This window comes from Pongo pygmaeus, chromosome 1, assembly GCF_028885625.2.
Source record: "Pongo pygmaeus isolate AG05252 chromosome 1, NHGRI_mPonPyg2-v2.0_pri, whole genome shotgun sequence".
NCBI lineage: Eukaryota > Metazoa > Chordata > Mammalia > Primates > Hominidae > Pongo > Pongo pygmaeus.
The window spans coordinates 210050702-210072980 of NC_072373.2; the positions used below are offsets into that span (position 1 = coordinate 210050702).

The window sequence follows — 22279 nt, forward strand, 5'->3', positions numbered from 1 at the left end:
ACGCTCCTTTCCACACGAGGCGCTCAAAGAATGAAAGTGATGAAGGCATTTGCCCAAAGCCCCACGTTTGTAAGATGAAGCGCCCAGATTTGGGGCCACGCCTCACTGCTGCCTCTGGGTTTCCAGATCCCCTGAGGAGGAGTGGCCAGCATGGCCTCTTGGCGCAAACCCGCCTCCCCTGGAACTCCAGGGGCCCTCAGGCCCTCTGCGCTGTGTCCGCCTGTCAGGGTGCCCCGCTCCCGGGCTGCAGCCTTTGCGCACCCACTGGCCCTGAGCCCCTGTGTCCTGGTTTCTCTGTGGTGTGGTGCATGGGTAGGTTCCGGGGGGGGTTCCTGCAGATGTCAGGTTTGATAACACAGCAGCCTTGGCTCATCGCCCGGTCTCCTGGGACGTTAGCGCTCCCCGTCCCAGTGCCGTGGCTGGAGCTGCTCGCCCGATTCCCCACCTAAAGGGCCCGAAGGATGGGGCCACGGCCCATGTGCGGTGAGCAACGTTCCTTCTCAGACTTCTCAGTGCTGGGCCCCGGGCTAAGCAGGATCTGTCAGTTCCCGGCTGAGAACGTCCCGGCAGGAAGAAAGTGAGTAGGAGGATGCGCAACGACCCTCCACTCACAAGGGCCGGTCCCGAACCACCCCTCCCTGAGCGCCTCCTCCGAGCCAGGCTCGATCCTTCACACTGGGAACAGAGACACTTCGGTCCAGTGTTACATGTCCTCGAGTAAGAGGAGAGGGATGACAGGCGATCAACGGAGTCACAAGGGCTCTGTAGAGAGTGAAGCGTGAGTAGTGGTCGTGGAAGGCTTCCCGGAGAAGGCGGTGCGGTAGCCGCGGCTCGGATGACACGGAGGAGCCAGCCAGAGAGGGGAGGGGCAGAGGCCCTCCAGGAGGAGGGACCCGTGAGTGAGGCGCGAGGGATTCAGCGCCCCCAGCCCGGGAGGAGGTGCCTTTTGAGCTCGGGGCGAGCCCCTCCCGCCCTTCCAGGCGAAGCGCCGGGCGTGGGCGGTGCCAGGGCCCCTCGCGGCCGCTGATTGGGTGGTGCGGCCGAGCGGAGCGGCTCCGCGGGCGCCGATTGGTGAGTGAGGCGGATCGCTGCCGCCAGGTGATCCGGTGGTCGGTTCCCGCGGCCACGTGTGGGGGCGCGGGGACCTGGGTCGGGGGCGGCGGGAAGCGGGCACCCGGGCGCGGGGCGGCGGCGGCGGGAGACGCGGGGGTCGCCGGCCGGAGCCGCGGGGACCGGACTCGAGAGGCGGTGAGCGAGCGCCGGGAGCCGGGCAGGGGCGGGGGGGCTTAGTACGCGGACGCGGGCGCGGGAGGGTCTCGGGAGTGAGGGGGCGCCCGTCACCCGCTCCGTCGTCATCTGCCCTCCCTGCTACCGTAGCCTCCTCCGTCCCCTGCAGCGAAGCCCAGCCCGCTCCTAGGTCCAGAGACTCTGCCGGGGCCCCTGGCAGTTCCCCGCAGCGCCCCGAGCGAGGTAGCGCAGCGGGACCGGCAGCCCACTCTGGAGCGCTTCGCACCCCCGCGCCCGCCCAGGGGCCTCGGCCCACCCGCCCCTGGAACAGCGCTTCCCGCTCCCGTGTCGCCTGTTTCGAGAGGCCGTGAAGCAGCACCCCCAGCACACGCACGCACCTCGCCTTCTCCTCACCCCGCTGTTCTCTTCTCATCACTTTATCCCCTTGCCGCCTCCACCACCCCAGCTGGGTGCCCCCAGAGGGCGGGGACCTTCGTCCACCGGCGGCGGGGCCTGACAACACAGTCAGCCTCGCAAACATTCCAAGAAGGACCAGAGCTACGAGCACCCCAGGAGATAGTGCTAGGGGATCCCCACCCTACAGCTGAGGACCTGGAGGCTGAGAGCTTAAGTGACTTGCCCAAGGTCACGCCAGCTAACCATGTTAGACCCCACAATCCAAGTTCTTGACCCCTGGCTGGGTGGCCTTGGGTTTCCCCGACCCTGTGGCCCAGGGCAAGTGGAGGCTTGTTGGGGCAGTGGGAGTAGCCTGGGAGCTCTGGCAGCCCCAGACCCTCCGGCCAGGGGGCAGCACCCGAGTTCCCCAGCCAGCGGCTTCCTTGCCTCACCTCCTCTTGGACTGGCAGGGACCCCCACCAAACTCCAACAGTGGACACCCTGCTTATCTGTGGGAGGGGAGTCCGAGCAGAAAGGCACCGCCATGGCCTGAGGAAACAGCCCCAGAGACATGGATTTGCTTCCCTGCTCTCCCACTGAAGCTGTGTGACTATGGGCAAGTGACTTCACTCCTCTGAGCCACCCTTTGCTGACCCAGGGTCTGCGGGCTGGTGGTCTCCCCATGACACAACTCAGCTATGGTGCAGTGCCCCAGAGGGCTTCTGCTCCTGACCCACGAGGCAGGTCAGCCCATCCAGTCTCCTGTCTCTGAGCAGGGCCACCTGGAAAACCTCAGAGGACAGCTCCAGCTTCATTCCAAGTGTGTCCCCTTTGGAAGGTGCTGGCCCAGCCAGACTCCAGTGTAAAGCCTCAGAAAAGCAGGTCTGCCTCAAAGAGACAAGTGGGTGTTTTGTGCCTGGAATTGGGTAGTGTCTGTTTCCAGGGTTAGAGTGAGCCCCGTGCCCTCCCTGGTCCCCCGGGAGCCCCCACCCCAACTCCAGGCCTGGGCTGAATGCACTGTGCTCCTCAGGCTTAGGAAGGAGGGAGGAACTTCCAGTTTCCAAGGAGGCTAAGGACCAGGGAGATGGGGAAAGGATCAGGTGATGGTGGGTGGGCTGGCGCCCCTAAGAGGGCCAGTGGTTGGCCTCCGCACCCCCACCGCTGGGACACTGGGGACGCCAAAAGCTGCAGCTTTGGGTGTGGAGGGAGGGGCTGCAGCAGCCCTGGACACAGCTGTGTGCGCGTGTGAATGTGAGATGCCCGCACGGCTCCTCCCCATCTCACACTTTGTGCCTGAGGGGCTGCGTCCGCCCAGGCAGGATGGGAAACGTACCCTCCCCCTCTCCTCCCCGCAGCTCTCCTTTTTCTCCTTTGCTTTGTCTTTCTCACCCTTCTCTGTTCCTGCCTCTGTCCCCGGTCACCCCTCCATCCTCTGTACCTTCCCTCTCCTTTTCTCCATGTTTCGTGGTCTTTGCCTTCTCCCTCCCCACTGCCTGCCATCCTGGCCGATCCTGGCTCCAGGATGTAACTGTGAAGTTGAAAGGTGGCTTCACTGGAAGCCCCCCTCCCCACCTCCTTACCTGGAAGCGATGTCATGTGGCTTTAGTGCCGGTTGCACATGTAACTTTGCTTTATTTAAACATAAAAGGTACAGCAGGTAAAGGATATGACATGAAAATGATCAGGGTGCAATAGCCCAGAAAAGCAGGAGGGCAGCCGGGATAGGAGGGGGTGCCAGGAAGACTCAAGGGGATGGTGCAGGTGCAGCGTTTTTTTTCTGGCTCCTGGCTGCTCACTGAAAGTGGATCGGTGCAGGCACCTCCACCCTGGCCTGAGCCTGGGGTTAAAGGTCATGGGCAGGCAGAGACAGGGTCCCTTCCCGGGCTTTTGGTGCCAACAGAGTCAGTTCCAAAGCACCCCAGCCCTCCTCCTTGAGTGGGAGCACACCCGGGACCCGTCCTTGCTGCCCATACCTGCTCTCTGTGGGCGCCTGTTGGTGTGTCCAAGGACAAGGAGGGGAGCGAAAGTGGTCCGACCCTGCTGTCCTCCCAAGCTCCCTCCTGAGCAGCAGGCTTTGTTGAGCTTTGGATCCAAGCCTGGCTGGCGTCGGGCTGGGCGCCGCCTCCTCCATTCTGTCCCCATCTACTCCTCACATGATCCCAGGTTTGCAGATGAGGAAGGGGAGGCTCAGAGGGTTGAGGCAGCTGGCCCAAAGTCACACAGGATTTGGACTCAGGAATCTCTGATCCCAAGTCAGTGATGACAAGCAGGCTGGTGAGAGAAGCCAGCCAGGGTGGGACACAGAGGTGGCTTTCTCATTGGTCCCAGGAGAGACCAAGGGAGCTGAGTCCTGGGGGACCTCGCCAGAGGCATTTAGCCATTCTTGGAATCATGGGGCCGTGATATGTTAATTCCACATTAATTGAACACCAGCTGTGTCCTGGGCTCTCATGGGAAATAGTGTGTTCCCTGCCCTTGAGGACAGTCACCTAAGGGGGGTCCACTCCTCCCTTCCACGACTGGATGTGGGAGAGGGGTCCCAGGAAAGACCAGAACCTGGCTGGGCTGGACGGTGGGGGGGGTGGTCCTCAGCCCCCGGGGCAGTTGTCCTCCTTCCTCACATCCTGTCTGCATCAGCGCACAGTCTGACTGAGTTCTGGTTTTCATGATCTGCAAGGGGTTGGGGGGTTCAGGAAGGGGCTGGGGTCTGTTTGGGCTGAGTGAGGCAGGGTCCCCTGCAGCAGGTCCCTGGCCTCATCAGCTCTGGCCATCCAGCTTGCAGCCACCTTCATGAACTACAGAGCTCCTGCCCTAGAACCTGCTATAGCTCCCCACTACCCACAGGGTGGGGTCTGAATTCCCGAGCCTGGCATCTAAGGCTGATCCCAAACTGGATCCAGCCTGCCATTCTGGTAAGGGCTGAGTCAGCCTGCGGGCCCCCGCTGCCTGCCTTCCTTTGTGTCTTTGCAGTCTCTGTTTCTGCCGCTGTCACTGCCCTTCTCTTTGATGGCGCCCTCTCAGCTGGCCCTCCCTTCCCTCTGGCACTTTGTGCAACCTGGTTACAGGTCCATCCCCTGACTTCCATCCCCTGGGCAGGCCCCAGCCCAGAACACCAGGATCCTCAGTGCTTGCTGAGTGAATGAGTGACCCTGGGCATGTACCGCCACACCCTTCTGATCTTGACCCAAACCTCCCCTCCTCAGTGAGGGCTTCCCAGCAACAGTCAGCCCTTAAGCTGACGTTTCCCATTCTCCTTGCTCCATCCCCATCTCACGTATGATCTATCTTACTATTTAGTTCAATGTCTTTCTCCCCAGCAACAATGTAAGCTCCCTGAGGGCAGTCAGAGATGTCATCATTTTCTTCCGGGCTGGCTCCCCAGTGCCCAGGACATTGCGCAGCATTGCTGCACACATAGCAGCTGCTCAGGAAGCCAGTGAATGAATGGCCTGTGGGGGGCACTGTGTTGCTTGCCTGCCTCGAAAGCAGCCCTTCCCTCCCTGCCCGTTGCAGCCTCCCCTCCCGTGGAGCTGGAAGCCAGGCACCCTGGGGGCCATGCAGAAGGCGGGGGCTGGGGGCCGCAGGGCCTCTGACTGCGGGCTGGCCCCTCATCGGCCCAGGTGCATCACCAAGTTTGCCCAGGTAGGTGGGGCTGCCCTGTCCAGGTGTGCTCTGGTGGGTGGCCCTCAGGTAGCAGGCGCTGGTGATTGGGAAGTGCTGCGGGCCTAGGACCTATTTCCACCTCTTTCTTCCCTGACTTGGGCTGGGGAGTGTGTGTGTGCCCTGATGAGGGACTGGGACTTCAGAGAGCTTCAGTGACCTGACCAAGGTCACCTGCTGGGGGAGCAGCAGAGCCTGGGCTCCGAGAATCGAGCTCTGTCTGTCCACAGCCTGCCTGGCAGAGCAGATGTGTGTTTGGGGGGAATTTGGAGGATGGGGTTAGGAGCCACGGGCCTCACTCCTTGCCTTACTCCCTTCACCCCACTGCCGAGCAGTACGTGGGCTCCTTCCCTGTGGACGACCTGGACACCCAGGAGAGCGTGTGGCTGGTGCAGCAGCAGCTGTGGGCGCTGAAGGTGGGTGGCCTGGGAGGGCACTTCCCTAGTGAAAGTCACAGCCTTGAAGACCAGATAACCCCCTAGACCAGATCCACCCTCCCCACAGTTAGAGAGGGGCAGGACACAGGCCCTGTTTGTAGTGGGCTGGTCAGGACACACACCCAGGCTCCGGGGGCCCCATCCCTTATGCACTGGGCTACTGTGACCTGGGCCTCACAGCTGGAAGCCACAGATGGAGATGTGGGTGATAGTCATAGCCTGGCCAGCGGTGGCCCTAGCTAGGGGTCGTCTGCCAGGAGCCATCCACACTTCCCCAGTGCCAGGGGGTTCCACCAGCCAGGGCCCCACCTCCTGCCAGGTGTGGTGGAGTGGGCTGACCAGCCTTTGGTGGATGGTCCTGAGGCTGGGCAGGCCAAGGCAGGGTCTGGGAGGTGGTTGCCTGTCCCCACTACTCTTCTCCACTCAGGACTGTCCCCGACGCCGGGCCGTCATCCTGAAATTCAGCCTTCAGGGTCTCAAGATCTACAGCGGGGAGGGTGAGGTAGGAACCCCTGTGGGTGCAGGTGAGGACTGGACAGGTACAGGTGTCTCCACCCTCAGGATTCGCTCTCCTCCACCTAGGTCCTGGCCTTAGCTCGGCCCCCGTGCTTCCCCTGGGGTCCCCCTGGCGCGCCAGCCTACCTGCTCTGGGCCTTTGGATTTGCACCAGGGGCCGCCTCCTCCCAGGGCTGGCTCAGGCAACAGCTTCCCACCCCTGGGCCTCCAGAATCCCTCCGGGGCCACTTCCCCACCTGAGCATCAGGAACATCCAGCCCACTGAGGCTCTCACAGCTGCCCTGCCCCGCCCTGGCTGGTGGGCCGTGGGCAGCTTCACCCAGGTGCGGTAGGGCTGCTCCCGGCCACTGCTTCTCCTCTCTGACCTGCTGCAGGCTCGTCCTGCTGCAGGCTCGTCCTCCTGCTGAACCAGCGTGGGGCAGACACTGCGCGCCAGACTGCACCCCACAGCTGCAGGCGTCAGTCACCTACCACTGAGGCACACCTGGTGTCCCCAGAGCTGGGCATTGCGGGGCCCTGGGGTCAGGTCCTGTGCCACTCACATGAGGTCCCACTGATCCCCACCTACAGCCCTATCGAGAGGCCCTCGTATCTCCCTACCTGACACGTCACAACAGGCGCTCAGAGGACTGCCCTCACCTGCCCAAGTCACACAAATGAGTGGCAGAGCCAGGATTCGCACTCTAGTCACCTGCCTCCAGGGACCAGGCGTGTCACCCCAGTGCCTGCCACCACTCTCGTTCTCTGTGCCCCCGGCAGGCTGAGCGTCACATAGGGGTGGCGATCTTAAGCCCCAAGGCCCATGTGAAGGATGAGGGCTTGAGACTGGGCGGGCCTGGAAGGAGGGAGGGTTTCTTCACCCCTGCAGGCTGGCAAGCAGGGGTGGGGCTGCCCGGTGGGTCTGATGGGGGCCTCACACTGCTGCCTCGCCAGGTGCTGCTGATGGCTCACGCCCTGAGGCGCATACTCTACTCCACCTGGTGCCCTGCCGACTGCCAGTTTGCCTTCGTGGCTAGAAACCCACGGAGCCCAGCCAGCAAGTTCTTCTGCCACCTCTTTGTGGGCAGCCAGCCAGGAGAGGTATCTGGGGCTCGAGGCAGGGGACTGCCATGGAGGCCGGAGGGGCTGTGTGCCAGGCATCAGGGTGGGTTCCTTGAGGGCTTTGCCAGGGCGGCCTGATCCCCCTCCAGGCATGCACCCCTCGCCACATTGGCTCTTTCTGTGGCTCTTCCCACTGAGGACACCACAAAGCAAGTCAGTGGCCTCAGCATTCCCTAGGGCCCAGGGGCGGGAACCTGGCCACACGCTTAGAGAGTGGAGAGTCACACCACCAGGCCTTCGCTCATGCCGTTCTGTCTGGCATCCCCCCCCCCTTCTCATCCTGGCACATTCACTCACTCTTGAAGGCTCAGCCCACGTGTCTGAACCCCACCTTGACTCCTTTGGATGGCCACTCTCTCTGGGGCCCTGTGACGTGAACTGCACGCTACCATCGTCTGCCCTAATTACAGGCACCTGAGTTCTTTGAGAGCAGAGTCTGGGTCCAGGTCTTGAGACAGTGCGTGGCCCAGAGCGGTCGGGGTGGACAGGTGGATCAGAAAGTCAAAGCCAGCCTGGCTGTTGTGAAGGACAGAGCCTTGGCAGCTAGGCGCTTGGCAGGCAGACGCTGGGTTTGGTTCTAACCAGCAATCATTTGCTGTCATCCTGTATATCCAGGCCATGTGCTGGATACTGGGGTGACAGGTGGCTGAGTCATGGTCCTTGATCTGACGCTCACGGTTCTAACTCGTTGGGTCTGGATGGTGTGTGTGGCGGGTGGGATGCGCTGCTCCCGACAAGCACTGGGCCTGTGCTGGGAACTTCCTGTGCTCTATTTCACTAACTCCTCAAAGGGGCACAGGGAGGTGGAGATGAGGAAACCGAGGCACAGAGAGGTACCATGCTCTGCGCAGGGTCACACAGCAGCTCCTACATGACAGATCCAGGATTGGAACCCAAGTTCTGACTTCAGGGCCTGGTCTCTTGGCCATTCCTGGAAGAGGGTGCTGATGTGGCAGGGTGGGGGTGGTGAGCCTGGGGGCAGGAGTGCAGGAGCTCACGCTTCCATTCTCTGCTCCAAGCGTGATGCCTGGACCACAGTAGGTCCTCAGTGTTTGTTAAATATATAAAGGAAGCTGGTAAGGGAGCCTGCATGGTGGTGAGGTTTTGAAGGGTAAGTAGGAGCTTTCCCAGGAAGAATGGGAAGAGCCTCCGAAGCCAAGGGGCTGCATGCACCCATGGTGAGTGGGCTGAGGCCCAGGGAGTTCACTGGGAGATAGAGACCTCCTCCAACTGAGCCCACCTCTCTCCCTCCCTCCCAGGTCCAGATCCTGCACCTGCTCCTGTGCCGCTCTTTCCAGCTGGCTTACCTCTTACAGCACCCTGAGGAGCGGGCACAGCCAGAGCCCTGCCCAGGGCCCACAGGGGAGGTGCCCCTAAAGCCACCGTCCAGCTCCGGGGGCCTGGTGCGGGAGCCCTTCGGCCGTGATCAACTCTCTCAGAACGTCCATGCACTGGTCTCCTTCCGGCGGCTGCCAGCAGAAGGGCTGGTAGGCAGTGGGGTACGCAGCACCCCAGCCAAGGAGTGGGCAGTGGACAAGGGAACTGGGTATGGGTTTGGGGGGGGCATGTCGGGGGCAGGGGCTTCACTTGGCCTGACACGGCTAGACCTGAGTCTGCCTGCCTGTGGGCCCCTCTTGGTGCCCTAGAAGGAGCTGCCAGAGTCGGAAGGCCGTGCCCGCCATGCCCGCCTGGGGAATCCCTACTGCTCGCCCACGCTGGTGCGCAAGAAGGCCATTCGCAGCAAGGTGATCCGCTCGGGGGCCTACCGCGGCTGCACCTATGAGACCCAGCTGCAGCTGTCGGCTCGGGAGGCCTGTGAGTTGTGGGAACATGCCTGCCCTGTGTGTACCTGGGATACGTGCCTGTGTGCTCATGGACCAGCCAGAGGTGGGCGTGAGTGCCCGTTCCTGCAAGCCTGTGGCCGCACCTCCAAGTGATGCCTGTGCATTGTGTGTGTTTGCCTGCATCCGTGTCTGTGCAAAGGGGACTGCGTACAGCTGCGTGTGGACCAGAACTGTCAGGCGGAAGGCCTGTGTGTGGATGTGTCTGCTGAGCAGGGCAGAGAGGCTTGGGGAGGACACCACCCTGGGTGATGAGGCCTGCGGCCATTGGGAATGGGAGGGCTCGGCCACTCTCCTTCTGACTCCTGGATGGTCTCCACAGTTCCTGCTGCATGGGAGGCATGGCCCCGGGGTCCTGGTGGCCACTCGTGCCTGGTGGAGAGCGAGGGCAGCTTGACGGAGAACATCTGGGCCTTCGCTGGCATCTCCAGGTAGGAAGGGCCTGGCCTGGCCTGATGCCCAGTCCCTTGGGGTGGGCAGAGAAATATGGGCTTCCCAGGCCCCTGAGGCACACACTCCTGTGCACGGGCAGAGCGCTCCCAACCTCAGTGACCTCAGGCCTGGGACTTCACCACTCTGGACCTCCATTTTCTCTAAGGTAAAATGGGGTTAATGAAAGGAGCTTCATCTTAAGGCTGTGGAGAGGGTCAAATGAGGTAATTTGGGTAGAGCCCTCAGTACCTGGCCTGCACAGGGCAAGGCCCCTAAGCGTCAGCTCTTTAAGCCTCTCTCCTGAGAGAGTCTTGACATTGCTAACAATTACAGACCCTGGAGAAACCTTCTAAGCTTCTAAAAGCTTCTTTCTGTTGAGCCTGACTCTGAGTCAGGCCCCATGTTGGGTTTTTGCTGTTGTTTTTTGTTTTGAAATTTCGTTTTAGAGACAGGGTCTCATTCTGTCACCCAGGCTGAAGTGCAGTAGCATGGTCATGGCTCACTGCAGCCTCAAACTCCTGTGCTCAAGGGATCCTCCTGCCTGGGCCTCCCAAAGTGCTGGGATTACAGGCATGAGCCACTGAGCCCGGCCAATGCACCATGTGTTTAAGGGCATTTAATGCGCAGGCTGCCTCGATGCTGCTGGGGTCGTCATGACCATTGCCCAGGAGAGCATTCCAGCCTTTACCCTCTCCCCTCTGTGCCCCTAGGCCCTGTGCCCTGGCCCTGTTGCGGAGAGACGTGCTGGGGGCCTTCCTGCTGTGGCCTGAGCTGGGTGCTAGCGGCCAGTGGTGTCTGTCCGTGCGCACGCAGTGCGGCGTGGTGCCCCACCAGGTCTTCCGGAACCACCTGGGCCGCTACTGCTTGGAGGTAAGAGCGCAGCGGCCAGAGGGGCCTGGGCCCCGCCACATCATTGGCTCCATCCCTAGCCCTTCCTGCCCGCCCTTTTCTAACTGCTGAGGTCCTGAATGCGCCTCACCCCCATCCCTGTCTCCCATTGGCTCTCCCTGGCCTTGCCCCTCATCCAATTCCGTCCTGCCTCTACTGTCCTGCTCCTTCCTCATTGGCCCTGTTGGCCTCGCCCCCAGCTGGCCCACTTGGCCCCACCTCTGCTGGCTCCCCTCTGCTCTGAACTGAAGGCTCTTGGAGGGGAAGGGAGGTGCCTGGTCACTGAGGGCCCTTCTCTCCAGAGGAGGCTTCGAAGGGTACCTCTAATAGAGTCTTGAGCTGGGGTCACGTCTAACATTTCTACAGGAATCCTGGCTTTCCCACACCCTAGCCCATCTTAGCAGAGGAGGAAACTGACTCAGAGAGGGCAGGGGGGTGCCTAAGCTCAACAGCCTCTGAGTCTCCAGTGTGATGTCTTGTCCTGCCCCCCAGTTTCTAGGGATGGGAGGGGGTGGCGAGGCTTTTCACATGTGTACCCTTACTTCCAAGCTAAACATCTCAGTCCTATCCAGGCTGGGAAGAGAGAGAGGGAATAGTGCTTGACTCTGCCACGATAGCACATGTGAAGTCTCTGGGCTCCATTCCCTGCTATCCAAAATAGGGAGGCTCCTGTGGGAGCTGGTGGCTGGTGCCTGGTGTGAGCCCTGGGGAAGGGGACTGGAGCTGAAGCCCCTTCCTCCCCTAGCACCTGCCGGCAGAGTTCCCCAGCCTGGAGGCTCTGGTGGAGAACCACGCGGTTACTGAACGCAGCCTCTTCTGTCCCCTCGACATGGGCCGCCTGAACCCCACCTACGAGGAGCAGGACTGTGGGCCCCTGGGCAGGCCGCCCCGGACTCTCCGGCCCCTCAGCCATGCCAAGTCCGAGGCAGAGCTGCAGGGCCTGGGCTAAGAGGTAGGGCCCCGGTCCCACAGGCCCCACCTCACCCCGGCTCCTGGGCCCCAGCAGCGTCTCTGCCCGTCCTGCACCCCTCTGGTCGCCAGTTCCATCCAGTCACCCTGCCCTTGGAGCAGTCTTCCATCGTGTCATTGTCCGTGGGAGGGGAGCCCTGAGGGTGGGTATCGCCAATGGCTTCTTGGAGAACATGTGGCCTGCTGAGATTCCAGGAGGGCAGGTGGAGTTGCAGGCTTTGGATAACCCTCTGGGTGGCTTCCGATGACCTGCTGGGTGGCTTCGGATGCTTTGGGACTTCTGGGCTTCCGCTTTACTCCTGGAGCAGGAGCTTGTTCACGGCAGAGCTGTGGCCCTCTCCTAAGGAGGCCAGGCCTTGGGGCCCTGACTGGGAGTCTCCAGAAAGAGGGGTTTGGGGAGGCAGGAGTGAGTTTTTACCCTGGGCAAAGACCTGGAGTGAGCCACCCTGTCTGTGAGAGCAGAGACGACTCCGTAGAGCTTGTGGGCAGGAGGCTGGGGATGAGCCCCATCTAGGCGGACAGAGCAGGGCTGTTTCTCACATGTATCTGAGAGTGAAGGAGGGGTGGGAAGGTGCAGAGCAGGCAGGAGGGACAGAGGGCTGTGCCTAACGCTCACGCACGGTGGACTCCTGTGTGCAGAAAGGGATGCGCACCAGCAGATGAGGCCAAGAATCTCCATGCTGTCTCCACTCAAAACCTCAGGGCTGTGACTCCCGCTTTCTCAAAAGGGATGCGCAGGCTCACCCCTTTCCCCTAGGAATCACCAGGGCACCCCCACCCCCAGCTCATCTCCTTTAGCCATTTGACAGGGAGGGGCCCGCAGTGAGCTGCAGGCTTAGAGGAGTGACCAGGGCCCTTCCTAACTCGACCACACGTGGTTTGGTGGCTGCCTTGGGAGGGCGGCTGTCCGATGCTGACATTCCCCTTAGCATGGCGCTGACTGTGGCTGTCAGGGGCCACCTTGCCTCACCAGGCCAGCCCCACTGGGAATGGGGTCAGTCACAGCAGAACCGTCAAAAGGTGGACCTGATGTGGGCCCTGCCGGGGGCGCTTGGCCTCAGCGGGCCATGGGAGACCCAGGGAAACGACTCTTAGTGTGAGGCAGTGGTCCTGCCAGTGACTGACAAAACCAGGTATCCCTCTTTGTAAGCAAACTTGACAAATATGAATCTACTGAACTCAGTTATAGAACAAGTTCATTTTGCATGAACTTCTCTTACCGCGTCATGAGCCTGGGGGCTGCCCTCTCCCCGTCTGGGAGTGGGACAGAACTGTTCAGTGCCTTGAAAGTCACAGATTTCTGACTCCTGGAAGGAAGTGGGCAGTCCCACCAGAGCAGAAAGAAAGGAGGCAAACTTGGGGAGTGAGAAGCCAGCCTCCCAGAGGCCCAGGCCTCGTGTTCCCCACCTCCAACCCTCCAGTGAGGAGAAGGGCTTGGCTTGGGACCTTGTAACTTCCTTGCAAGTTAAGTGAGCTATCCTGTCACAAAAGATAGAAGGAACTGCCCTTTGGGACTTCTTTTCACTGGAAACCCAGCACTGGTTTTATGTTGAGTGAATGGGAAGCTGGGACTCTGTTTTACAGCCATCTGTACTGGAGCCTGGACAAAGCACTGGTCTCTATGGGAGCCCCCAGCCTCACATTTCCCTGGCAAGGAGAGAGAGGTTTAGCGATGTCCTGGGCCTAGGATTACAGCCCAGAGATGGGCACTTAAGAAGACCTGGTCATTGGTCCAGACTTGGGCCAAGGCTTTCCTCTGTGAGGGATGGGTTTTACTGGTGAATTACCTGTGTGGAGAAGCTATCAGGGCCATGTTTAGCACACTGAAGGGACCAGTCTCCACCAAGCACTTTAACATCCCTCCAGCCAGCATTGATTGATCTCGTGTTACAGAGAGGGCAAGGTTTTTGGCCCCTGTTTGCAGACTCCATGTCTTAATCAGAGACCACAGTTTTCTCTTTGTTTCAATCAGCGCCACCTCGGTAGCCCCGCTTTCCTTGCTGTGTGGACTTGAAACAAAATAAAATGTGTTGCTTCAGATTGTCTGCTACAGACTTTTCTTTCCTTCGAAAGGTGAGGTTTTTGTCCAGTTTCCCTATTTCGTTTTTGCCAAACATACCTTCAGCTGGTGCTGAATGGTGAACCAGAGGTCCTGTCCTCAAGGGCTCAGAAGGAATTGCGCAGGGAGACTCAATCAAATTACGTTTCTCTTCTGCTGTAACTTTCAGTGGATATATCTATAGGAAAAAGACTCAAGTCCTTCTGCACTGGCAACCTGGGCTTGCTTTCTGCTTCTGCAACGTGCCACAGGATCTCCGCACAGCCCAGACTGGTGTCCTCCTCCTCTTCCCTTCCCTTCACCTTGTTAACCACTCAGCCATCATATTTCAGCTCCAGTCAATCTCAGGATGCCTGCCCTACCCCCTGGGCTGAGTGAGGTTCCTTTTTTAGATGTTCCATGGGCTGGGTGCAGTGATTCGTGCCAATAATCCCAGCACTTTGGGAGGCCGAGGTGAGAGGATCATTTGAGTCCAGAAATTGGAGACCATCCTGGGCAACAAAATGAGATCCCATCTCTACAAAAAATTAGCCACTTGGGAGGCTGAGGTAGGAAGCTCGCTTGAGACCTCCTGAGGTTGAGGCAGCAGTGAGCTATGATTGCACTCCAGCCTCGGTGACAGGGCAAGACCCTGTCTCAAAAAAACATATGTTGCATGGAACTGATTATTCAGTTTCTAATTACATTTTCGTTTTCGGGATTTTGTTTGTGGGATTTTGTTTCCTGTGTCTGTCTCTGCAGCTAGATCATGCAGGAGGGCTGTCTCCCCAACATCTGCCACGATGCCTGACATGTAGCTGACACTCAGTGTTTCAGTGCAAGGAAGAGCCCAGCGCCCAGAGGTGTGACAGAGGTGCTCTTCTGGCGGGGGAACTTGCACTGAGCCAGGAGGGATAGGCCAGGCAGCCTTCCATCCAAAAGACTTGTTTTTGTTTGTTTGTTTTAGATGGAATTTCGCTCTTGTTGCCCAGGCTGGAGTGCAATGGTGCAATCTCAGCTCACTGCAACCTCTGCCTCCCGGGTTCAAGTGATTCTCCCACCTCAGCCTCCTGAGTAGCTGAGATTACAGGTGCCCACCACCAGAGATGCGGGTTTCACCATGTTAGCCAGGCTGGTCTGGAACTCCTGATGTCAGGTGATCCACCCGCCTTGGCCTCCCAAAGTGCTGGGATTACAGACGTGAGCCACCGCGCCCGGCCCAAAAGACTTGCTCTTAAGGTGTTTGTTTTACAATCTCGGGTCTTAGAAATAACAAGGGTGGCATGAGAGGAAGCTGTCCAGGGGCTATGGGTTGTGGGCAGCCTTCCCCTGAGCCAGTACGGGGACGTGGATAAGGGGCAACAGATCCTTGCCGCTTTTCTTAGGTCCCTGGCCCGTGCCTGAGGCCTGGGATCTGTCTAGCCCCGAGGTGGAGTCAAGCCTGGGGCCCCGGGCCCCAGTCTTAGCCGCAGCCTCGGGCAAGCTGCGTAACATCTCTGAACTGGGACCGTGCGGATTCGAGAAGGCAGCGGACGCGAAAGGAGCCCAGCCAGGGTTGGCGCTTCCCGCAAGCGGCCGCGCGTGGCTGCCCGGGGATCACTCGGGCGAAGCTCGCGGGCCAGGCGGGGCGTTCCCGGGGCCGCTCCTGTGACGCCACGGGCGTTGCCCAGCAACCGCGAACGCCGCGGTGGTGAGCGTGCGGGCGGGCGGCTGGGGAGGCTCCGGGCTCGGGTACTGCGGCGGCGCTTGCAGCGCGGATCGCCTACGTCCCCGCTCGGGCCGGGCCTCAGAAACGGGCGAGCCCGGGCGCGGGAGAAAGCGGCGGCCCCGGCTCGGGTCCTGCAACTCCCAGCTCCCCTCGGGGCGCCCCCCGAGGAGTCCCCGCCCCCCGCCGCGGCCCCGCCCCTGCCTCAAGGCCCCGCCCCCCGTGGCCGGCGCTGGCCCCGCCTCTTGGCTCGGGCTGCTGGGAGTCCCCGGCGGGGCGGGGGTCGGCTCTGGTCCCGGTGGTCCTGGGTGCGGAGCCATGGCCTCCGAGGCGGTGAAGGTTGTCGTGCGCTGCCGCCCCATGAACCAGCGGGAGCGGGAGCTGCGCTGCCAGCCCGTGGTGACTGTGGACTGCGCGCGCGGCCAGTGCTGCATCCAGAACCCGGGCGCCGCGGACGAGCCGCCCAAGCAGTTCACCTTCGACGGCGCCTACCACGTGGACCACGTCACGGAGCAAATCTACAACGAGATCGCCTACCCGCTGGTGGAGGTGAGGGCGCCCGGCAGGCCGCCCTCCAGGCGGCAGGGCATGGGGCCGCCCCGAGGGTCCCCAGGGGGCTGCGCTGCCCCCCAGCTAGGCTGAAAGGCCCTCGAGGGGCGCAGGCGGACGGGAACAGGTAGGTCCGGAGGCTTTTGTCCAGGCGGGACACAACCGGAGCCTGCCTTTAGTGTCGCCTCCGGGTCTGCACTGCCCCCAGCGCCTCCGCCTCCCTGGTTCAAGCGATTCTCCTGCCTCAGCCTCCCAAGTAGCTGGGATTACAGGTGCCTGCCACCACGCCCGTCTAATTTTTGTGTTTTTAGTACAAATGGGGTTTCGCCATGTTGGCCAGGCTGGTCTCGAACTCCTGACCTCAAGTGATCCGCCCGCCAAGTGCTGGGATCACAGGCATGAGGCACCGCGTCCGGCCGAATGGTGACTTTTCATCTTCGCTCACTGGCAAGTCGGGGCACACCCAGCCCTGTTTTGGTTACAGCATGGGTCTTTGCAGTGGAACCGGGCATAGATGCCATGTGGGCCCTTGGGGTCTCAGAACAGTTCTCTGGGCCGATCTGCCCACACAGGATCCACCCCAAGCCCACACTAAGGTCTAGAATTTGCAAGCTCATGAGCTCTGCAAGGGCAGGAACTGTGTCTGCCTCATTCACCACTTTGTCCATAGGCTGAGCATAGTCCCTGTCGAATGAATAGAAACAGCGATGAATGAAGAATGGCTTTGGGAACGACTTTGGGAACGGCACCGGGTTTGCCTCCTCTCTTCCTTCCAGGCCTCATCTTCCACCCCTCTCCCAGTCCCTCCTGCTCTCCACACCTCACCTGTGTGGCTTTAGTCAAGCTGCCCCCTCAGCCTGGAATGCCTTCCTCTTCCTGTCCCCTGGCAAAGTACGAGTCCCACTCCCAGCTCCCCCCGTTCTCCCTGTCTTTGCCGCCTGGAAAGCTGTGCTTCGTTCTTCCTGCGCCGTCCTGTTTTCGCTTCTTTGTACTCCCTGTCCCTGCCGGCTGCCTGGACTCTTGTCGCTGTGTGCCCCACCCCATGGCCCGCCACAAGAATCACCTGTACGTGTCCAGCTCCCTGCATTGCAGGCAGACATTGGGTGATCACCTGTGTATGGCGGTGCTTCCTGTGCCAATGCACGAAAGAATCCCCATACGCACCCTGCAAGAGCCTCGCAGGTGCTGTTCTTACCCTTTAAGATGTTGATTTTTTTTTTTTTTTTTTGAGACGGAGTCTCGCTCTGTCGCCCAGGCTGGAGTGCAGTGGCGCGACCTCGGCTCACTGCAATCTCCTGGGTTCAGTAAATTATCCTGCCTCAGCCTTCCGAGTAGCTGGGACTGCAGGAGCTCACCACCACACCCGGCTAATTTTTCGTATTTTTAGTAGAGACAGGGTTTCATTGTGTTGCCCAGGCTGGTCTCGAACTCCTGACCTCAGTAATCTGCCCGCCTCAGCCTTCCAAAGTGTTGGGATTACAGGCATGAGCCACCCCGCCCGGCCCAAGGTGTTTTTCTTATCATCTTATCAATTTGCCTCAGTAAGGCCAGCCCAAGGGCACACGGTCAGTAAAGGTGGAGATGGATGTGAGCCCAGGGGGCCAAGCCCACAGCACAGGCTCTTCCCCATCCACACACAGGGACAGCTCCTACCCCACCAGACAGTCAACTCCTTGAGGACAGAGCTGGGCCTTGTTTATCTCCACAGCCCAGTGCCATTGTTGGTGGGGGGACCAGGAAGGGCCCTGAGTCTGTGAGTTAGGGAGCCCTGTCCCGAGCCCTGCTGTGCCTGCTCCACTGAGCACGGGGTCCTGGCTTCCTCCCATGCAGGGCGTCACTGAGGGCTACAATGGCACCATCTTTGCCTACGGCCAGACAGGCAGCGGGAAGTCCTTCACCATGCAGGGCCTGCGGGATCCGCCCTCCCAGAGAGGCATCATCCCCAGGGCCTTCGAGCACGTGTTCGAGAGCGTCCAGGTACGGGCCTCGTGGAGGGACGGGACAGGGCCAGAGCTGCAGCTGGGCCCCAGAGCACTTCTGATGGGTGGCAGGGACACGGGAAGTCTTTGGAGCCTGGCCTGACCCCGTGCAGATCAGCAGAGAAGGCTCCGGGTTCTGAAAAGGTGGTGGGAAAAAAAAAAAAACGTAAAACAGAGAAAATTCTGTCCATGCATTTGTCTCACCATTTTTGGCTTCTAATCCTTAGCTGAGCATTTCCCATGTATCTGCTGACCCTGTGCACCGGGCCAGGAAGTGGTTGTAACAATCACAGCTTCCGTCTTTATTGAGCAATTGTTATGGACCAAGTCGTATGTGAAGCCCTTGGCATCCTTATCTCACTGAATCTCCAGTCTGACCCAGGAGGTAGCTGATATCCCCATTTTTGAGACAGGGAGGTTGAGACTCTGAGCCTTTATGGGCCAAGTTGAGACTGGACTCTGAATTCATCCCAGCAGCCAGGCTGCAGGTGAGAACTACCTGGCGACCATTTGTGGCAGTGCATGGGGAATGGCGGAGGGGGACAACCCTGATCAGCTGCAGAACCCACTGTGCCACTCCCAGGACTCATCATGGTGGCCACAGCAACATGTAGGGCCTTGGAGAGCTGCCAGGGACCAGCCCAGAGCCAGTGCTTGGCCCAGGCCTTCTCTGTGGCCTCAGGTTTTGTTTTTTTTTTTTTTGAGTCGGAGTCTTGCTCTGTCACCCAGGCTGGAGTACAGTGGCATGACCTTGCTCACTGCAATCTCTGCCTCCCAGATTCAAGCAATTCTCCTGCCTCAGCTTCCCGAGTAGCTGGGATTACAGACGCCCATCACCACACCTGGCTAATTTTTGTACTTTTAGTAGAGATGGGGTTTCGCCATGTTGGCCAGATTGGTCTTGAACTCCTGGCCTCAAGTGATTCTCTGGCCTCGGCCTCCCAAAGTGTTGGGATTACAGGCGTCAGCCACCGTGCTTTTTCTTTGTTTGTTTTTGTTTTTGAGATGCAGTCTTGCTCTTTCGCCCAGGCTGGAGTGCAAGGGCACGATCTTGGCTCACTGCAACCTCTGCCTCCCGGGTTCAAGCAATTCTCATGCCTCAGCCTCCTAAGTAGCTGGGATTACAGGTGTCCACCACCATGCCCAGCTAATTTTTTTTTTTTTTTTTTTTTGAGACGGAGTCTCGTTCTGTTGTCCAGGCTGGAGTGCAGTGGTGCGATCTCAGCTCACTGCAAGGTCCACCTCCTGGGTTCACGCCATTCTCCTGCCTCAGCCTCCCGAGTAGCTGGGACTACAGGCACCCGCCACCAAGCCCGGCTAATGTTTTGTATTTTTAGTAGCGACGGGGTTTCACTGTGCTAGCCAGGATGATCTCGATTTTCTGACCTCGTGATCTGCCTGCCTCGGCCTCCCAAAGTGCTGGGATTGCAGGCGTGAGCCACCGCGCTTGGCCTAGCTAATTTTTGTATTTTTAGTACAGACGGGGGTTTCACCTTGTTGGTCAGGCTGGTCTCGAACTCCTGACCTCAGGTGATCCAACCACCTAGGCCTCCGAAAGTGCTGGGATTACAGGCATGAGCAGTGCCCGGCCCTGTTTTTTTTGTTTTGTTTTGTTTGTTTTTTGTTTGTTTGTTTTTGTTTTAACCTGAATAACAAGGAGGCCTCTGTTTCCTTTCCCATGAGGCTTGTAGACAGAGCATTAGACGGCAATATGAAGATTATGCAACTCAAAGAGGCCTGAGCGCCCACCAAGCTGGAGACAGGAGAGAGCTTGCCAGGAGGGCCGGCAGGGCGGGTTGGGTTGGAGACTCCTCTTGCCCCGACATCCCTTCTCCTCCCATGATGTCCTGGTGGCAGAGAGCCCAGGGCCCAGGGTCAGACCTGGCAGCAGGTGGACTTGGAGCTCTGATGTCTACGTTCTTTCTGTGTACTCCCTGCAGTGTGCAGAGAACACCAAGTTCCTGGTCCGGGCCTCCTACCTGGAGATCTACAATGAAGATGTCCGGGACCTCCTTGGGGCTGACACCAAGCAGAAGCTGGAGGTGGGTGCAGACCCAGTGTGGGTGGGTGGGGCTGGTAGGGGGGAGGTTGGCATTGGTGCTGCTCCCTCAGAAATATGGGCAAGTGTCCTGAGGGTGCCGGCACTGGGAGACTAGAGTCGGGACTTTTTTTTTTTTTAATATAAAAAAAATTTTTGTAGGCAGGGTGCAGTGGCTTTTGCCCATAATCCTAACACTTTGGGAGGCCAAGGTGGGCAGATCACTTGAGGTCAGGAGTTCGAGACCAGCCTGGCCAACATGGTGAAAACCCATCTCTACTAAAAATACAAAAACTAGCTGGGCGTGGTGGTGCATGCCTATAGTCCCAGCTACTGGGGAGGCTAAGGCAGGAGAATCACTTGAACCTGGGAGGTAGAGGTTGCAGTGAGCTGAGATTGTGCCACTGCACTCCAGCCTGGGCAACACAGTGAGACTCCGTCTCAAAATATATATCTATATTTTATCTATATATTACATAATATGTCTATATTTTATCTATATATATATAGATAAATATATATCTATATCATATATACATATGACAAGGTCTCACTGCGTTGCCTAGGCTGGCCTCGAACTCTTGGCCTTGAGCCTTCCACATCAGCGCCCCCAGTAGCTGGGACTACAGGCATGCACCACCACATTCACCCAGCCACTTGGTGTTTTTTATGCAGGAGCCTCCAGCCTCCCACCTAGAGTTTTTCTACTGCGTTCCCTCTCCTAGTGCAGCTGAATCATAGCTCAGCCCCCAGACAGGGAAGCAGAGACAGGAGGCAACAGAGGGTGTTGCTCCCACATGTCAGCCCCAGAAGGCCAGCCTGTGGAGTTAGGGCACTCTGGACCCCTGCAAACCTTTTGCTAACCTGCACTGGAGCAGCAGGGAGCCCTCCTCCCCTTCCTCACTACCCTGGACCCTAGAAAGGCCTCAGTTACCCCGGCCTAGAGGGGCTGAAGGCTGGCAGCTGCTCACACTTGCTGCAGCTGAGCCATGGGCCTCAGGCCTATTGAACCAGCTGCCTTGGGGGCTGCAGTAACAGATGCGCTTGCTGAAACACACTCCGGAGGTCACCGGGCTTTAGACACGCTCCCTCGTGGAGGATGTGCAGATGGCTCTCATGTAAACCTCCTGGCAGTCCAGGAGGAGGCACCATTCTTATCCCTTAACAACAGATGAGGAAACTGAGGCTCCATGTGCCTAAGTAAGACCAACCCAAGGACACACAGTCAGTAAAGAGTGGCGATGGGATTTGAACCCGGGGGCTCCACAGCACACACAGTTAACCCGTGCTTAACACAGGCCCGATCGTGGTTGTAATCAGAGGTTATTACATCACCTAAGGCCAGCAAGAGGTTTGGGGAAGCAGAGTTCTATCCTCTCCCCCTAGCCACTGTAAACTACCATCACAGAACCCAGCCTTGAACTGCCTGATCTGGTGAGGCCTGAGGGGGCCTCTCCAGCGGGTTCTCCCCACCCATGTCCCGGCAAAGTGTCAAGGGCTCCCCTCCCCGTGGCAGCGATGGACACATTCCTGCCATGCTCCCGTCTCTCATCCTTGCTGCATCCCAGCTGGTTGCCATGGTGACCCGGCTCTGGCCTCCGCAGCAGAGATGAGCAGTTACCAAGGAGCCTGGTGCGCGGCTGAGCGCTGTCACTCAGCGCCTCCCCAGGCATCGGGGGTGGAGTGGGGTTGGGAGCGCGGTGGCGGGGGACCCCTGAGGCCATCACAAGTTTGGGAGCAGGGAGCCTTCCTGGGCTGGAAAATATCGTAGCGGGAGACCCCTTGGGTGAAGGGTTGTCTCCTAGGGTTGCTCAGGCCCGAGATGGCGACCTCATCCTCTTTGTAACTGAGCCTCCGCTGAGTACCCGCAGAACTGTTTTTTAGATCTGTTCTCTTCCTAATCCTCATAATAATCTTGTAGAAATAGGAGTTATCATCCCCATTTTATGGAAGAGAAAACTGAGGCCTAGAGAGGCATATTAACCTCCCCAACCAGCAAATCACAGAATGACGAGGTACCCTCAGGCCACACGCGGCTCCGTCCTCTGGGCTCCCTCCTCACAGCTGCCGCCTGGGCCAAGACCCGCCCTCTGTCATCTCAAGCCTCAGCCACTGCAGGATGCTCTGGCCTCTCTCTGTGCCCTGACCCTGGAGCCTTCCATCAGCTGTGACCCCACTAACAGCTGTGACCTTCACCTTCTCCTTTCTGGGTGTCAATTACTCCTCTATTCCATGAAGCCCAGTCCCTTGGTGGGGCTTGGCTGTTTCTCCACACTTCAGCAGATAGGACCAGCTGTGCCTCGCCCCGACCCCCACCCACGCCTCTCCCACAGCAGGGGCCTGAGCCCACCTGGGACCCCCCTAGAGCTGCTGGGAGCAAAGCAGCTGAGCCTCCTGTGGCTCGGACCCACAGGGCCACTTGGCAGACAAATGCCTTTTGTCCTTATTCATTCTGCTCTTGTGCCAGAGTGGTTTTATTTCGTCTCACACTTGAAAAATACTG

At 59.3% G+C, this 22279-nt stretch overlaps 2 protein-coding genes across 27 annotated transcripts in view; both read left to right on the top strand.

Moving 5' to 3' along the window:
• Positions 1 to 124: 124 nt before the first annotated feature.
• Positions 125 to 13505, top strand: SH2D5 (SH2 domain containing 5). 19 transcript variants are annotated; one of them, XM_063667655.1, is made up of 11 exons: positions 923 to 1071; positions 2400 to 2505; positions 5137 to 5265; positions 5619 to 5699; positions 6148 to 6222; positions 7170 to 7316; positions 8597 to 8824; positions 8984 to 9152; positions 9501 to 9609; positions 10321 to 10480; positions 11244 to 13505. In XM_063667655.1, the coding sequence occupies exons 3-11, from the start codon at positions 5179 to 5181 to the stop codon at positions 11445 to 11447; spliced, it is 1260 nt and encodes a 419-aa protein (XP_063523725.1). In that variant the 5' UTR covers positions 923 to 1071; positions 2400 to 2505; positions 5137 to 5178; the 3' UTR covers positions 11448 to 13505. The 19 variants fall into 19 exon arrangements, with proteins under 19 accessions (XP_063523676.1, XP_063523727.1, XP_063523718.1 ...); XM_063667646.1 differs by having other exon boundaries at positions 925 to 1071; positions 8597 to 8836; XM_063667638.1 differs by having other exon boundaries at positions 1048 to 1071; positions 2094 to 2505; positions 8597 to 8836.
• Positions 13506 to 15197: 1692 nt separating this feature from the next.
• The window catches only part of KIF17 (kinesin family member 17), a 53713-nt gene continuing 46631 nt past the window's right edge, over positions 15198 to 22279 (top strand). For 3 of the 8 annotated variants that reach the window (XM_054502988.2, XM_054502989.2, XM_054502991.2), the window contains exons 1-3: positions 15198 to 15759; positions 17590 to 17736; positions 19679 to 19780. In XM_054502988.2, coding sequence (XP_054358963.1) covers positions 15529 to 15759; positions 17590 to 17736; positions 19679 to 19780 — 480 coding nt within the window. In that variant the 5' untranslated portion in view covers positions 15198 to 15528. The other 5 variants (XM_063667578.1, XM_063667576.1, XM_054502992.2 and 2 more) reach the window with 5 other exon arrangements.

Coding starts and splice junctions, on each gene's coding strand:
- SH2D5 (XM_063667606.1), top strand. CDS start 151: ATGGCCTCTTGGCGCAAACCCGCCTCCCCTGGAACTCCAGGGGCCCTC. Junction 7,317..8,596: donor TGGGCAGCCAGCCAGGAGAG/GTATCTGGGGCT, acceptor CCTCCCTCCCAG/GTCCAGATCCTGCACCTGCT. Junction 9,153..9,500: donor GCTGTCGGCTCGGGAGGCCT/GTGAGTTGTGGG, acceptor TGGTCTCCACAG/TTCCTGCTGCATGGGAGGCA.